Source organism: Rutilus rutilus (genome assembly GCF_951802725.1).
Source record: "Rutilus rutilus genome assembly, chromosome: 12".
In the NCBI taxonomy this organism is placed as follows: Eukaryota; Metazoa; Chordata; class Actinopteri; order Cypriniformes; family Leuciscidae; genus Rutilus; species Rutilus rutilus.
The window spans coordinates 37,615,670-37,633,255 of record NC_140217.1 but is presented as its reverse complement, the minus strand read 5'-3'; the positions used below and the strand labels follow the sequence as shown (position 1 = coordinate 37,633,255).

The 17,586-nt window shown below is 37.2% G+C and overlaps 2 protein-coding genes across 3 annotated transcripts in view; both read left to right on the top strand.

Annotated features, from left to right (window-relative positions):
* gnai2b (guanine nucleotide binding protein (G protein), alpha inhibiting activity polypeptide 2b) overlaps positions 1-13,893 on the top strand; it is a 47,291-nt gene extending 33,398 nt beyond the window's left edge. The window contains exons 2-9 of the mRNA XM_084427082.1: positions 1,257-1,299; positions 3,567-3,708; positions 4,086-4,246; positions 9,252-9,380; positions 10,590-10,719; positions 11,227-11,380; positions 11,610-11,825; positions 13,017-13,893. Of these exons, the coding sequence (XP_084283208.1) occupies positions 1,257-1,299; positions 3,567-3,708; positions 4,086-4,246; positions 9,252-9,380; positions 10,590-10,719; positions 11,227-11,380; positions 11,610-11,800 (950 nt within the window). The 3' untranslated portion in view covers positions 11,801-11,825; positions 13,017-13,893. The remainder of the gene's footprint in view (positions 1-1,256; positions 1,300-3,566; positions 3,709-4,085; positions 4,247-9,251; positions 9,381-10,589; positions 10,720-11,226; positions 11,381-11,609; positions 11,826-13,016) is intronic.
* Positions 13,894-14,592: 699 nt separating this feature from the next.
* On the top strand, positions 14,593-17,563 carry inka1b (inka box actin regulator 1b). Of its 2 annotated transcripts, XM_084427084.1 has the most exons (3): positions 14,593-14,779; positions 14,864-14,920; positions 16,587-17,563. In XM_084427084.1, exons 2-3 carry the CDS (start codon positions 14,918-14,920, stop codon positions 17,460-17,462), a joined length of 879 nt encoding a protein of 292 aa, XP_084283210.1. In that variant the 5' UTR covers positions 14,593-14,779; positions 14,864-14,917; the 3' UTR covers positions 17,463-17,563. The 2 variants fall into 2 exon arrangements, with proteins under 2 accessions (XP_084283210.1, XP_084283209.1); XM_084427083.1 differs by lacking the exon at positions 14,593-14,779 and having other exon boundaries at positions 14,787-14,920.
* Positions 17,564-17,586: the final 23 nt, after the last annotated feature.

Below are 17,586 nucleotides of genomic sequence, written 5' to 3'. Positions count from 1 at the left end.
TGAATAGGTTAAAAAGTCAAATCTGTTCAGATGCTTGTTAAAAGATGAAAGTGTGAGTTAGTAATTGGGCTGTGGTACTGTGCAGTAAATTAGGCGGAGTGTTTGGTAGAGGTAGCTGTGTTTGAATGATTCAGCAGATGGCTGAGGAGACGCTGTAGGGGCTTCTGACGACACCACTGTGCAGATGCTGCGTCTCCATTTACAACTCCTACTAAATTAAAACATGCTAAAAGAAAATGAAATGGAGAAGGTTTTTGGTGTGTTTTCTGGCTTTTTCCATACACAAAAAAGAATGTGTGGTTGCACCCGAATGCAGACATTAATGCCATGGTATTTTGATGTATACAAAATGTTGAAACATCCCTAACGTTAAAAATGATGCAAGCATGATAAACTAAAATGATTCTGTGTCTGTGCATTTGGCAGAACTCTGGCAGATTTTGATTTAGACCATCTAATATGATCTGATTAAAAACTTTACACTTCACTGAAAGCCTTTTGATATAGTTGCTCATCTCCCCTCAGAATAACTCAGTAACTCAGAATGATTAGGTATCATATCTTTCCACTCAAAATAATTGAATGACCTCTCTACATCTTCCACTCAGAGCTGGACCGGAAAGAGGTTTTTGTTCTCTCAGCATTTTCAGATGCAGAACCGCTCAGAGCTGCGCTTTTATGACTTAGACAGACTCATTACTTCATGCGGGAATAATCCGAACTGTTCCCAGACCTTTTTCTGTATACATCTGTGAACTTGTGAGCCGCCTCTCAGAACATCAGGCTTTCATGCAGTGGAAATAACAACAAGCGGAGAGCCACGGCCAGGCTACGTCAACAAGAAGCCGAGTTTTGACAGCAGATGTTTTGGCACAGCTTCAGTGAGCAGTATTAGGCTAAAATCATCTCCGGGAGTGAAGGAAGTGCAGAATCCCTCAGAATAAGCAGACACACAGCCTCGGTCCTTCAGATAGATAATATGATACATCATGCACAGAATATTTGAGAACGTGCTCTGTTCGGTCCTCGTGGCCAGCCGTCGGGCAGAGACCCTGTAGGTCATGTACTATAAAGCATTTAAAAGTCCCTGAAATGGAAACTATTCAGTGAAATTGACTAAATGCATTTGGAGCTGCGCAGCTTTATTGAACTTGTTGCTTTCCAGTATTTGAATAATTTTTCACCTTAGATTTTTTATTTGTTTGACTGCTTGCTCTTCATTCATTATCATTCAAACTGTTTTCCTCTCTCTTCAGGCGCAGGTGAATCAGGGAAGAGCACCATTGTGAAACAGATGAAGTAAGTAGAAAAACGGTTCATGTCTCTCTTTCTTTTTTTTTTCTTTTTGTCATCCACTCCCATTTACTGTATGCATACGGTAGGGCTGCACGATATTTGGAAAAAAACCCTGACATTACGTTATTTTGTTTTTGCTTTGATAGCGTAGAGTTGCACGATTAATCGTTAAAAGAACGCAATCTCGATTCAAACACCCGTGCGATCTTATTGCTATTTGGCTATATTAAACCTTTGACAAGTACGATCACAGCGAACAGTCAAATCTGTGTTTAATAATAAAATAACTCTGTCTCAGAGTGGCTCGATTCACAGTAAATGAACAAAGCGGCTCAGAGCTGTGTATTGATCAATGCGATATGGTGCTATAACTAACTTAAAAAATACTTGCCTCAAGCTCCATTTACAAAATTGGCATGCCAAGTTGGCCTCTTTTTCCCTAGTCATGACCACATCCATATTCTCTTTCACTTCCTCCTCTTTTTCCAGCGCACATAAAAACCACAATTGCCAAAGTGAGTACGTAAAATTAAGCTTGCTCTATTTGTTGGCCACTAGCGCATGCTGATGACGTTTTATTCTTCTATGCTAACTTGAGTCGTAGCTTACGATTTAATAGGTGTCATCTTCGTAAAGTTGTACATGCATGTCGTACAGAGTGATTTGTAATGATCTTATAGGATTGCTGAAGTCGCTCATTGCAGCTGCTGAGAGACAAGTGCGTGCACACTATTTATATTCAGTAATAAAGCCACGCTTCATCTGTCACATATTTATTTGCAGCAACAGCACTTTGAACAAATGACATCATGTGCGAGATGAAGCGGTTGGTGTTAGCAGAAACCGTCTCTAACTGCTGTTACGAGTTTCATTTCTGTGATGGAGTCACATTTCCACACGAGCGAAACCACCTTACAGACCCTGTGATGTAGTGCTGGTTCCTTTTCTAGAAGCGTCCTCATCCTGTTCATGATTAATAGACACCATCCATCTCCTCGTGATACCAAATTGTTGCACTACTGTCTACAGTGCTATGCATAAGTTTAGACACCCATGCTAAAGTTGACTAAAAAGAGGAATAAAAAATCATCTTTTGGAAATTGAACTTAATGCCTTAATTTAAAAAATTAGGAAAAATCCAACCTTTAAGGACACCAATTTTCTTTGTGAATGAATAATGTATCATAAATAAATAAATGTTCTTCCTTAAAATACAGGGTGCATAAGTCTGGACACCCCTATGTTAAATTCCCATAGAGGCAGGCAGATTTTTATTTTTAAGTATTTTTTTTAATTTTTTGTTTAGGATACTATGCATCCTGATAAAGTTCCCTTGGCCTTTGGAATTAAAATAGCCCCACATCATCACATAGCCTTCACCATACCTAGAGATTGGCATGGGGTACTTTCCATAAGATCATCTCTCAATGCAAATCAAACTAGCTATTAGGCTAACTGAAATAAAACCATGCCAATCTCTAGGTATGGTGAAGGCTATGTGATGATGTGGGGCTATTTTAATTCCAAAGGCCAAGGGAACTTTATCAGGATGCATAGTATCCTAAACAAAAAATAAATAAAAATACTTAAAAATAAAAATCTGCCTGCCTCTATGGGAATTTAACATAGGGGTGTCCAAACTTATGCACCCTGTATTTTAAGGTAGAACATTTATTTATTTACGATGCATTATTCATTCACAAAGAAAATTGGTGTCCTTAAAGGTTGGATTTTTCCTAATTTTTTTAATTAAGGCATTAAGTTCAGTTTCCAAAAGATGATTTTTTATTCCTCTTTTTAGTCAACTTTAGTATGGGTGTCTAAACTTATGCATAGCACTGTATGTGCAGCTCTGCTCTGGGCAGTCGTGTCTCGATGATAATCCTCAATCTGCGAGATTAAGCATGTCTGGATTCACGCTTCATAAACACCTTTCTTTGCATACTTTAGCATAGTATATTTGACATTTTTAATACAAACAAATATTTAATACAAATACTGAATACTGTTTTCAATATTTGGCATGTTTTCTCAAATCTTAAAGGCACTAAACCTAATCTGGCGTACTATTTATTATATGAGAATATAGTATGAGGATTCAGCTCACATGTTAATTGTGTTAGCGATTGGCTGGTTTCTCTGAACCCACGGCATCTAAACAGTAACAGTAACTGTGCATTTATATAGATATTTCAGAATAATAATCAAAAACAGTTTACCTGGTTTTGAAAAGGTTGGGTTAATTTCTCCACATTTCACCCTCTGTTTAGAATCATCCATGAAGACGGCTACTCAGAAGACGAGTGTAAGCAGTACAGAGCCGTGGTGTACAGCAACACCATCCAGTCCATAATGGCCATTATTAAAGCCATGAGCAACCTCAAGATCGACTACGGAGAGACGGGCCGAGTGGTAAGAGCTCCTGCACACCTGTGGGAATGTCTGGGACTGCTATGTAGGTCATGCTGAGATTCAGTGAATAATTCAGAGAGTCCCGCACACTGTCACAACTTCACATTTCTGATGTACAGGTTTAATGTTTTGCGCACGATGTCAAATCCATCAGGCGGAGCGAGGTGTTGTTTTGTGCACAGATGAATGATTCACAATAAAAGCAGGAAATATGAGCAATTTTGTGTTTATTTTAATCTGAACTATTGCCATTAATAAAATATACCATGGTAGTGTGTTTGGAGTGACAGTAATTGTACAGTAAAGCGTGCTCAAGGTGTTGTAATTGCTCGTTGCCGTCCTCCCTCAGCACATGTCGTGTGTGTGTGTTTGTGCAGGATGACGCACGGCAGCTGTTTGCTCTGTCTGCAGCGGCGGAGGAGCAGGGAATCTTAACCGATGACCTGGCCAATGTCATCCGCAGACTGTGGGCCGACAGCGGGGTGCAGGGCTGCTTCACCCGATCCAGAGAGTACCAGCTCAACGACTCGGCTGCTTAGTGAGTGTCTGCACTTACTGTACATTTGACACACTCATACACCTGTAAATGAGTCAAATTAATCTAGAATGAATATGTTTCAGCATTGCATATCACAAAATCAAGGCATGGAAATGAATTGGTGTAAAGGTGTGGGAACCCTAATGGCAGCATTATAAAATGCTTATTGCTCCACCCCTAAAATCTGATTGGGTGAGATGTTAACAGCTGGTGACTGCTTATAAATTGAATTCAAAATATATGCATATATTGCTACACTGCTTGGCATGATAACAGTCTAAAATTAAAAGTACAATTTATTTTTGCTCATCAATTTGTTTTGGTTGCATCACCATGGCTGCATCAAAAATCCAGAAAAAAAACACAATATTGCAAAATATTATAAAAAAATTCTATTGTAAATTTAATATAATATAATATAATATAATATAATATAATATAATATAATATAATATAATATAATATGTGATTTATTCCTGAGATTATTGAATACGTTTTTGAATGGGTTGTGCATGTCAAAGCACTCATTGGTGTCTTATATCATATCATATTGTATATGGTTTATGAATGCAGTAAGCCACCCGAGGCTGTGTGTTAGTCATTTGGCAACCGTTAAACCGTTGGCAACCCATTTCCTGTTGTGCCCCAGCCCCAACACCTATTAACCTCTGTAAAAGCACGGTAGCGCACAGGCTCAAGTGACTTGTTGTTTAATTATATTTCATCCATGTACTTCAGAGCTGCATAAACAAACACTTGAGTTACAGAATTGTGTGAGGTGTAGCAGCAGTACACTAAAATTACATGTCTCTCCCGAAACAGAACGTGACTTTAATGTTTTTTTAGCACACACACACACTGATGCATGATGGGAGCCAGGTTCAAGCAGGAAACTCAATGCCAAGTCCATCTGTTGTTGTTAGCAGAATCATCTCCTGTCCTGCCTTTAATGAGGTCATGATGTTGACACATTTGGACCTTCATTGACCACACACACAAACACACACACACACACACACACACACACACACACACACACACACACACACACACACACACACACACACACACACACACACACACACACACACACACACACACACACACACACACACACACACACACACACACGTGCTCTCGCAGTGGGTTTCCATGTTTTATGGGGACTTTGCATAGAAATAATGATTTTTATAGTGTACAAACTGCATATCTTATCCCCATATTCCTATACCTACCCATCACAGAAAACTTTTTGCATTTTTATGTTCAAAAGATTTAAGGCTCATGATGCACATTTGACTGAATTAGGTTCTTCAAATCTGACAAAAAACTTTGGATTTGAAGACATTTGCTAAAATTGTATATAAATATACATTTTGTATGAAAATATAAAAATATAAAAAATTTGTATATGTAAATTTGTAAATTTAATATCAGACTTTTTTCTTTTATATGTTCAATTTTAGACTGTGCATGTTCAAGTGTTTAAATTTTGATAAAATGTAGTTTCATGTGTTTCCCCTAAAATGATCTGATATAGATGAAACCCATGTATGGTTGAGGTTGTATGCATGGTTACTGGTAAACACATTTTAGGCCCAGACTTCAAATGTGAGATTTTAAACCTTTAAGAACGCTGCAATTGTTGGATGGTTAATAACCACTACTACGCAAGTATAATTGCTTAACCAAGATCAGAAGTAAAATTAAGACCTGCTTTTATCTCAGTGTATTGAAAGAGAACGAAGTCCTCACATTCCCTTCATCCCACATCTCCGACTCCATCCTGCAGTAGTGAAAGCAGACGGTCCTCAGGCCCTGCTTCCTCTGTCCATCATATGATCTTCTTCCTGAAACCTTCTGAAGTGCCGCCCATTAAAACCAGCGCAATCTAGGAAATAAACTCTCAAAGCATAAAACCAGAAGCTAAAGATGATACTAGGACATTTCGGTTCATCTCACAATAGACGAGTTCTGTTTTTCATTTTTGATTTTGATTATAAATGACTCCGAGCTAAACAATTTAATTTTAAACAATGCAATTCTTGAATATTTACTCATTGTGTGATCAGAGAAGTGTGATGTTTTTAAAAAGCATTTTATAGTAGATGCCTACATCAAGAAATAATCATTTTATTTGTTTGCTTATTTAATAGAATTAATGTGCTGTCTATGTTGTCATTGTAATATACTGTATGTTGAACTATAAATCTTGAACGAAAGAGGTATATGACCAAATGAGCTGGAACATCTTCCAGTGATATATTGACTCTTTATTTAAATTTTATTAATTTTGAGCAACCAAAAAAAAAAAGTTTCTTCCAATTTTGGTTGGACCAATAAGATTTTATATATATATATATATATATATAATTATCACTAATTGAACTAATTTATTGATCTAATTAGATGGATAGACTTTTACTAGGCTTCATTTTTGTTTCTTCTTTGGATTTTGGGGTGAATTATGGCTAGTTCTTGACAGGCATTTTAATATTCGGCCATAAAATGAGATAAAGGTTGAATTTCAACTGTCTAAAAGTGTCAAAAAAATATAAATATCATAGATGAAATTATTAGGACTATTATTATGAAAGTGAAATTGTATATTTTGTAATTTAATATAATATAATGTGATTTATTCCTGAGATTATTGAATGAATTATTGAATACGTTTTTGAATGGTTGTGTGTATTGTCAGTTTAGACACAATGGGTTGTGCATGTCAAAGCACTCATTGGTGTCTTTTATCATATTGTATATGGTTTATGAATGCAGTAAGCCACCCGAGGCTGTGTGTTAGTCATTTGGCAACTGCTAAATCCTCCCACTTCCTGTTGCGCCCCAACACCTATTAACCTCTGTAAAAGCACACCTATTAACCTCTGTAAAAGCACGGTAGCGCACAGGCTCAAGTGACTTGTTGTTTAATTATATTTCATCCATGTACTTCAGAGCTGCATAAACAAACACTTGAGTTACAGAATTGTGCGAGGTGTAGCAGCAGAACACTAAAATTACATGTCTCTCCCGAAACAGAACGTGACTTTAACGTTTTTTTAGCACTCACACACTGATGCATGATGGGAGCCAGGTTCAAGCAGGAAACTCAATGCCAAGTCCATCTGTTGTTGTTCGCAAAAACATCTCCATAAAAGGAGATAAAGGTTGAATTTCAACAGTCTAAAGTGTCAAAAAAATATCATAGATGAAATTATTAAGACTATTATTATGAAAGTGCAATTGTATATTTTGCCAATCATATGTTGTGAAAGTATGACCTAATTTTTCAGTCTGAATCATTATGTATGAAAGGTCAGTGTCAGTCGGAGTTGCCATAGAAATGCTGTCAGTTGGCGAAGCGCACAGGCCTGTGGTCCGTCCGACAGCGACGGCTCACTGAGCTAATACGACTATTTATGGCTTCCAGTCAAAGTCTACTTCACACACAAGCAGCTGTTGTGTTGCGGAAACCTCTGAATACTGGACTCAGATCAAACTTCACTCTGATCGGTGTGTGTACTGTACACTGTATGCATGAAATATGCAGATGACCTACTACATTAGCTAAAGTGTGCAGTGTGCAACCAGAGTACACTGCGTTGAATACTGTATCCCACAATGCAGTGTGCTTGACGTGTGTGTTGAATCAATCCGAAGCAATATCAACCGTGATCTTTAAGCTCCTTCATTTATTATTTAGTCAGATTGCCAAAAGAGATTTTTTTTTTTACACAAAATTAAAACAATTAAACATGCATGAGGTCAGCAGTGTAGTACACTACTTTTTGAAAAGTTTATCAATGCATACTATTTTTTTACAAATAAAAATACTTTACTACTGTATATATTGTAAACTGACTACCATGCATAAAGTATATACTATGCAATACGCATATTATATTATATATTATATTTTGTACCGTCAAATCGATTACTTGTGATTAATCAGACTCAACATAAAAGTTTTTGTTTATATAATGTGTGTACATTTTATATGTATGTGTATGAATATTTGTTTATATATATAATATAATATAATAAATGTACACACATACATTATATAAACACAAACCTTTACGTTAGATGCGATTTTGAGAGATTTGACCACTAATTCAATTAAAATATATTATAATTATATTATATTCAGTGTTATTACCGTTAATTAAAACTAAATATAAAATATAAATGTTAGTTGAACAACTTAAACTAAATGAAAATTAGAAATATTGCCTTGGCAATAAACTGAAATAAGTTAAAGGTGAAGCACTGAATTAATTAACTGGAAATAATCTATAAACTAAATAAACTCAAACTGAAATAAATTAAACCTAAATGGCAATATCTAAAAAAAATTATAATAATAATAAAACTCAAATAATATTATATTATTGCAACATTTTACATGTAACATAATACAATATATAACATTTTACTCAGAATATTGGCCTGGTTTCACAGACAGGGCTTAGATTAAGCCAGGATTAGGCCTTAGTTCAATTTCTGGTGTTCATCTTGAGACAAAACAATGTCACTGTTATATTTTAAGATATATCAGTGCAAGTTGCTTTCAGTTAAACCTGTTATTACATGCATTTTAGTCTGGGACTAGCTTAAGCCTTGTCTGTGAAACTGGGGGACAGTGTTATATTTATTGAAATGTAAGCATTCTCAAGCACTGTGTCAAGTAAATAATGCAGCTTCCAGAGGGGTTTTGCTGAATTAAAATGTTGTGAAGCCCTGTAGTAAGCAATACCCCAGTGTTCAGTGTCAAACAGCCCATTGTAAACACACCTTATCAGGCACTAATGCAGGTGTCGAATCTCAAAAACGAGCGCAGACCCGCCGAATACAAACGCTCTGCCCTCATGCGCACTCAGCAGCTCACAGAGAAGAAAGCCTTTCAAATGCTCTGAATGTATTAATGATTGTTTAATGACAGTTAGTCATCTGAGCTGTGATCTGAATGACCTAATTACATACGTGTGTGTGTGTTTGTGTGTAGTTATCTGAACGATATGGATAGGATAGGACGGGCAGACTACGTTCCCACGCAGCAGGACGTCTTGAGGACCAGAGTGAAGACCACTGGGATCGTGGAGACACATTTCACTTTTAAAGATCTGCACTTCAAGTGAGAAACATTCAGTGCTGTGTGTGTCTATAAGCATGTACACAAATCAATGAGCTATAAATAACTTACCTTAGCTGATGTAGTTCAGCATGAATCTTGAGATATATATATATATATATATATGTGTGTGCGTGTTTGCACTGAAATAGCTCGAAAGGGTATTTATTTATAAATACAAAATCAATATCACATGGGCAAAAATCTGTGGGAAAGTAAGAGTTCTGGATGTGTTGAGGAGTTTATTATAGAACTGGATGAAGTCAGCATGAAATGGAAGTTGCGATAGTCTTTTCTACCCTATTGTGATGTATATCTGAGTGAAAGGAGAAAAAATGAAAGGTGGGGCTTGATTTTGTCCAGGAGGAATTGATTGGATGGTTGTGGATTGCTATTGGCGGATCGCATATGAGTGACAGGTAGCCCCGCCCCTCGTGTCAGTAAACACATCATCAAAGAAGAGATGTCCTGCAAGCAGTGTAATGCGTTATGAAGTAATTAATTACTGTAATTGAATTACTTTTCCCTTGAAAAAGTAAAGTAAGGGATTACTCTTCATTTTTCTGTAATTTAATTAGTTACTTCTGATATAATCGGATTAATTACTGTATAGACTAGAACAATTCTATATAAAACAATAGTGGATTTAACATAAAAATGTAACGTCTAATGTTCAAATGTATGTTTTTCATCTAACCATATCTTTGCACTTTTAATTCTTTCAAATAATTAAAATTGCATGTTTTGTGTCTATCCTTGTATTGTTTAACTGGTAGAGGTTGATATGGGATTTATAAAGTAATTAGTAATGCAAAAATGTTTTAGAGCGAGTAATTTGTACAGTAATCTAATTACCCTGTTGATGATATAATTAGTAGCTTATCTAACACTGGCTGCAAGAGGGAGGGGAAATGTGTTGATTAAAGTTTATACGGCACATGAAAAAATAATGATGTGCATGGATAAATAATTTATAAAACAATCTGCAATATTCCATAAAAAACAAGAATTGTCAGTTGTTTTGATTTCATGGTGACTAAGCTATATATGGAAGCAAAGTGAAAGGGTTTCTGGTAGAAAGTGTTTTCTCATTATCGTCCTCTTGTATTCGTTCTTCCGAGACCCTCGTGAAATCTTAATGCTCACGGAAGGGCCGAGTGACACCTTCACCTGTTTCTCAGTTCTCCCGCTCTAATTCTCCTCTCTCTTCAGGATGTTTGATGTGGGAGGTCAGAGGTCGGAGAGGAAGAAATGGATCCATTGCTTTGAGGGAGTAACAGCCATAATCTTCTGTGTGGCTCTGAGCGCTTATGACCTGGTGCTCGCAGAGGATGAGGAGATGGTGAGTTTCAGAGACGGACTCAGTCGCTTCAGAACCACTGGGAAAGTCATGGGGAAAAATGGGAATTGTCCAAACGATAAACCTGAATTGTGAATCTGTCATTATGCGATTAGTTTTGCAAACCTGTCCAAGCATTTTAATAAATATATATACAATATATATATATGTTTTGACCAATTAAAAAATTGCCGAAAGCTGCACTTTTAGAGCACGTCGACCATTTTATTATAAATTAAAATCGCACAGGACATTTGGCCAAAATCACAGAAAACACAAAGTATTTCTAACAAATGATCTTCATTAGTTACGTCACAGTTTATGTAATATTTTTTTAATTTGATAAATTGTTACTAATGTTCTAAGTAGTTCTTAGTAAGGCTGTAATTCTAAACTAATTTATAACTACCCCCCCCCCCTAGTATACAGAAGACACGGGGCAAAGTGAGCCGCCAGCGCCCTCTGCTGTTGAATTACTGCCTTCTCATGGCTCGCACACCTCTTTTTCAGAACCGCATGCATGAAAGCATGAAACTGTTCGACTCCATCTGCAACAACAAGTGGTTCACCGAGACCTCCATCATCCTCTTCCTCAACAAGAAGGATCTGTTTGAGGAGAAGATCACGCGCAGTCCTCTCACCATCTGCTTTCCTGAGTATTCAGGTCTTTGACTTTTCTTTTCTTTTAAACTGAAATAAGTCAAAATTACTTGCGTTGATCAATATTATCTCACGATGAGGCTTGAACCGAAACCAGAACATTTATTTGACTTTCATTTGCCATGTGGAACATGATTTAGCATGTGGTTATTTTTACGTACCTAAAAAGGAAGTGTTATAGGACGGACAAGTGCAAATCTGCTGACAATATTTTCTGTATCGGTTTCATACAGGAGCCAATAAATATGATGAGGCTGCCAGTTACATCCAGACCAAGTTTGAGGACCTCAACAAGAAAAAGGACACAAAGGAAATTTACACCCACTTTACCTGTGCTACTGACACTAAGAACGTGCAGTTTGTGTTTGACGCTGTCACTGATGTCATCATCAAAAACAACCTGAAGGACTGCGGCCTCTTTTAATGAAGGTGGCCAAGAGAACGACGAGGTTAATACACACACACACGCACACGCACACACACACACTAACCATTCATGCATATAAAACAGACCTGTGTTCAGATATAGTTGCTCAAAAAGCATCTTATAATTGCCTCAAAATGTATTTGTACCTTCAAAAGTTGGGGTTTGGTACGATTTTTTAAAACTGTTTTTGAAGAAGGCTGACCAAGGCTGCATTTATTTGATCAAAAATACAGTAAAAAACACAATATTTGTGATAGTATTATTAGAATTTGGGGTTTTCAAAGCCTCCCTTCAGATGCAAAGTGCATGATGCCGCCACAGCAAACCTAGCTTAATACATGTAAAAAGTTTTTAAGCAATTATTAAATTAAACGATCAGTAATAAAATAAGAAAGAAACAAATTACAATGAAAATGAAAAGCAATAGGGCAAAAAAACCCACAGCAAAGACATGTGAAATAGTAAAAATTTTCAGGAGGATCTAGCCTAGTATTCAAGTAAAAATACTACAGTTTTATTAGGCTGCTGTCACTTTAAGACCTAAAGCACAGATCTAATTTACACATCAGTTTTCTTTGACTACGGTTTATGTTTGTTTAGACACCCGACTGTGTGAAAGGGATAGTTCACCCAAAAATGAACAATCTGTCAACATTTTCTCACCCTAAAGTTGTTTTTCATTTTCATTCTCGTTTCGGGTGTGAGCACCGAATTCACTTCTCTTGTGTAGTTTATTGCGCTTTTTATTCTTTATTTTCTCATTCATGTCTTTATCATGTCAGTAACTTGTCCTGCGCTGCATGGATACATTTAAATCTATCTATCTATCTATCTATCTATCTATCTATCTATCTATCTATCTATCTATCTCTCTCTCTATATATTTATTTATTTATTTATTTATACATTTTTTCTTTTCAAAACTTTTGAAACATTATAAACATCTTTACTGTCCCTTTTGATCAATTTAATGCATCCTTGCTGAATAAAATAATTTCTTTCACACTGACCCCAAGCTTTTTGAACGATAGTGTATTCCTCAATGTTGTAGCATTAGATTATAAAATATCGAACTAAATGTAATTTATTTCAAAGATGGCACAAGCACACTTTTCAAAGCATTTAACATGTTAGGTTTGAAATGATTTAAGTCACACAGTTAATATGAGAAACTGCTGTTAACCTTGTTGATTTTGTTGTGATTATTCCTCAGGAGTGTAACCGGTTTGATGGAGCTGGTCAACGGGTTGTACACCACATGCTAGACTGCCTTCAGCTACCTATAAGAATTGTGTTTTTCTTTTTTTTTTCTTTTTTTTTTGATAACCTGAAAAAGACTTGTGAACCAGGAAAAGAGAAACTTCACAGAATTCCAGAACACCATCCTTCTTTCCAGAATCTTGAATTTTAAATTGGTTCTCAATGTGTAAATATTTAATTTTGCAGTTATTTTCTGCCAAAAAAAAACAAAACAAGTGGAGAATCAGGATTATATTCTGATATTTGTTTCTATTGAGCTTTTGTTTTTTGACAGGTTACCAATGGGGTGGGTGAGGACTTCTATAATGGATGTGCTAGATTTATTCAAGTCAATGGCAAAATGCTTCTTTTGTAAAGTTGATGTGAGCACAGAAAGAAAATGAGACATCTCTTTTGTAAACCTTTAGCACCGAATCTTCATCCCAGGCTCAGACTGTATATTGTTGCATGATGACGGACCATATGAAATCGCTCGCTCGCTCTAAACCTCGACGTGACATTCCCTCAGCCACTGATATATCTGGACACTCTCTACTAGCTTGACTGTGACACCGTCCAAAATCGACTAACGTGTAAAATATTTATATCCAACCACACATTTCTCCCTCCTGTTGCTGTACCATCCCTTCTTTTTTTCCGCGATGTCTGTGCCTTGTTTTCACTGTCTGTAGATCATAGGGCTGTTTTTATTCACGCTATCAAATGAAAAGTGTAAAAGTGTTGAGCACATTTTAAGAGCTAAATAAAACTTAGACTACAGTCTTTGGGTTAATATCTAAATACCATAAAAGATCTCGTTGGAAATAAAAGTTATGTAAGATAGACCTGTGCTACTTTGTCTTTTGTGTCTCTTATAACACTGTATGCAGTAAATGTGTTTTTGTCCAGCTGACAGGCAATGTTGCATGTATTTTATTTCATGCTATTTTTATTCACATTCATCATACACTTCTGCAGTTTCACTCCATCACCCCAAGAAGGCGCTAGAGGAACACTTGGTGAATAAATGAACTGACAATCCAGAAGTCTACTCGAAACTATTTCCTAAGAGCTTTTTGTGTTATACATGCAAAGCCATTTAAAAAACAAAAGCAAAAATGCAAGCCCCAAACTAAAATTGGGAAGAAAAAAAAAAAAAGAGGAAATTGTTTTTGTATTAGAACAAAATGTTTTGTACAGTCCTTACAGAAAGTACTCTGGTGATACTATGGTACAGCGATGATGGTAATATCATGGTATTGAGTATCCATATTTTTTTTGGCATAGTATATACATAGTACTTCTAAGTACTTAAAAGAATACCATGATAAATTGTACATGTCAAAAATACATTACCATTGATACTTAGGTAGCGTTTCCGTATGATGTATATGTAAATAATACATCATAAAATATTATCAGTAGAAGTAGTAGGATTAATTGATCAAGTAATTATTATAATTTATTATTATTAAATAACTGTATCATAACTGTATATTATTAAATGACTGTATCAATCAGTCTTATCAGGTGTGAAGCGCTTGTTCTGCGCTCACATTTGGCTTTCTGATTGGATGTCAGCCTGACGCTTAGCGCTGATTGGCTGAGATTGTCCGGAGGAAACTGACGGCGCGCTCAAAAGCTCTCAGCTCTCACTCCAAACGCGCATTGACTGAAGCGGTTAATAGCGCTCTGGACTACTTTATAAACCTGGCATATTTTTTTGTGTACAGTTTGGTAAGTGTCTTAAACGCTTAGGTCACAGATAAACACTGTTGTGCGTTATTTAAAATACTTATGCCACATCTTTTCTTTTTGCAGAGGAAACAGAAAAATATACCAAGGAGGACTAACTCGGCAAACGGAATAATAAACATGGTGAGTGATTTGTTTTGCTTGCTTTGTTCTTGTTCATCTGGATATTATTGTCAAAAAATATATATATACATTTGAAAAAGCTTAGCGTCTGTACTCATGCAAATAAGAAAACACAGAATAAGTGAATTCTAAACTAAACTAAACCTATTAATATGAACAAATTAAAATTTATAAAGCTTTTGCATATTAAGTTATGATTTTACAGTAGTAACAACCATAGAAGTACTGTATTTATTTTCTTGCTGTGAGCACTTCCACTAAAATGTCATTTCCAGAGTCTCAAAAGCTGTGAATAGTAGCCAATGTTGAATATATTTGGTAATATGCTGCATTTTTCTATAGTTTTAACTCCAATATGAATGTGACGCATTTTACTTCCATAGCACTGGTGTATCTTATGCCTCCCTCAGGCATTATAAATCTATATCTTGAACTGTAATCTGGGTTGTGAAATGAAATGTACATTTTCAGCAGCGATGGAGGTTAACCGCTACCCAACTCTATGCATTTTTCATGGCCTCTGGAAACCGCTGGCTTTTCAAGCACACACACAATTTGCAGCTTTGAGCCAAATGGCTAAGTTCTCACAGCTGTGATAACATCATAGACTGGTCACTGGTCCTGTAGCTTAAACCAGTCTGAGGGCTGCCGAGCAGCTGAGTTTAAGAGCCGGTTCACATAGATGGCTGTGTTTTTCTGGCTTTCAAAAGCATTCCCAAAAAATTCCAAATGCTTAACGGCTACTGCAGAGCTGGAAGTGAAAGTAAAGTAAATCACTTGAGAGTAGGGGGATGTTATCACTGGAAAACAGGGACTTTTTGCTTTATGAGAGGTGTGGACCCTGGATGGAATGAAATCTATTTGATAAGCCTGGCCAAGGGGAATTTTTGTTGTTTTAAAGAATGAACAATGGAAGTCTGAGGCAAGACATTCTGAAGGGTTTAAAAGCATAAATGTTCCTCTATTTTTCATTTAGTATTTTTGTTTTTTGTTTTGTTGGACCATCCCAAATAGACTGATATACACAATTAGTCTGATCCCAGATCATTAGCTGTGAACTATGGCCAACATTATTCAGCATTGTCCCAAAAAATGACATCATTCCCTTTTTGACCACAACAGTCCGTGCATTAATCATGAACTTGAGTTGGGAGAAGTATGGCCTGTCTTTCTTCCTGAAGCGGTGCAGGAAGGGACTCCTCGTTTCCCGTTCCCACAATCAGTGCGGATGTATTGGCATGCATGCATGCATCATATTCTGACTCTTCTCCCCTGAGAGACAATCCAAATGGATTGTGTTTGTTTCTCTCCCACTCATCATGTTGTTGATTTAATGCTGCTGGATTAAATTCTGGATTGCTTTCATCTGAAGGAGAGATCAGGCACATTAATGTCTTGTTTGGCATGGTCCATGAATTGTTTTCCAAGGCGATTATAGATCCTGGACACATCAGTCTTGCAATGTATCTGCAGTTTTTATTTAGAAAATGAGGAACTGACTAATCTTGCCCTTTAGCAAGTAATTTGGCGGTACCATGGTACAGATGGACATACCATGAAAAATGCATACAGCTGGTGATCAGTGTGGTGCATCTAGTGCCCTTGTAAGCGATGCATGCTGAAGTTTGCACAGTCAAGCTCTAACCTCCTCTTTTTCTTTCTCTAGCTGTGCGCTCGCAATTCAGGCGACTGTTTTCGGGACCAGATGCGATACATGATGAGGTCTCTGCAGGATCTGAAGCAGATACGAGAACCCGACAATCAATCAAAGTGCTCATACGCCACTCGAGCCTGTCAAAAGAGGGCACAAAAGCGGGAGCAACTCAGTCGCCTGCGGATATCTGACGTTAGTGACGCCAGCACCTACGACTCCGCATGTTGCCTGGCCAGCCCACTGGAAGAAGAGGAGGATGAGGAGGCCGGTGTTGGCCGTCTACCTCAGGGCTCCCCCAGCAGCTTGAAAAGTCTGGACTTTGATTCTGGGTACTCCGAAGCATCGTGGCAGGATGAGGGCGTAGTGTTGCGCCGCACAAGGAATGTACGCGTTTCATCATCCGCGTGTGTCCGCACCAACCGAACCCGTCCCAAATCCACATCAGACGCTTGCCTGGAGCGCTGGACGTCGTTTGAGGCCAGCGACCCAACGGACTGGACTACGTCTTTGTTAACTAGAGGGCGTAACAGGCAACCGCTGGTTCTTGGAGACAACAGCTTTGCAGATCTTATTAAAAACTGGATGGACCTTCCAGAATGCCCAGATTCTGCGGAACTGAAGCCGAACGCCAGCCGCAAAATAGCCAAGGACTTTCTGGTCAACATGCGCCGGAAAATTGCAGGCATGTCAAAGGGAGTTGGAGTTGAGGAGACTAAACGCACTAAACGGATGTCTTGTCCTGTGGGATTCCAAGCCCCGAAACCCTTCTTTCACCAGTCCCACACAAGTTTGCACCCAATGGGACCAGACTTTTACCAGTTTAGCACTGTCATGAAGACTGGGAGTCGACAGCCTATCATATGCAACGACATCATTGGATACATCTGATGTGTTTCTGAAAACTAAATGGATTTTATTTCTGAAAATGTCTTAATAATATTGTTCTATGTATTAATAAATATTGCAATAAATGTTTTTATATCAAATAATATTCTGACCTATTTTTCTGAAA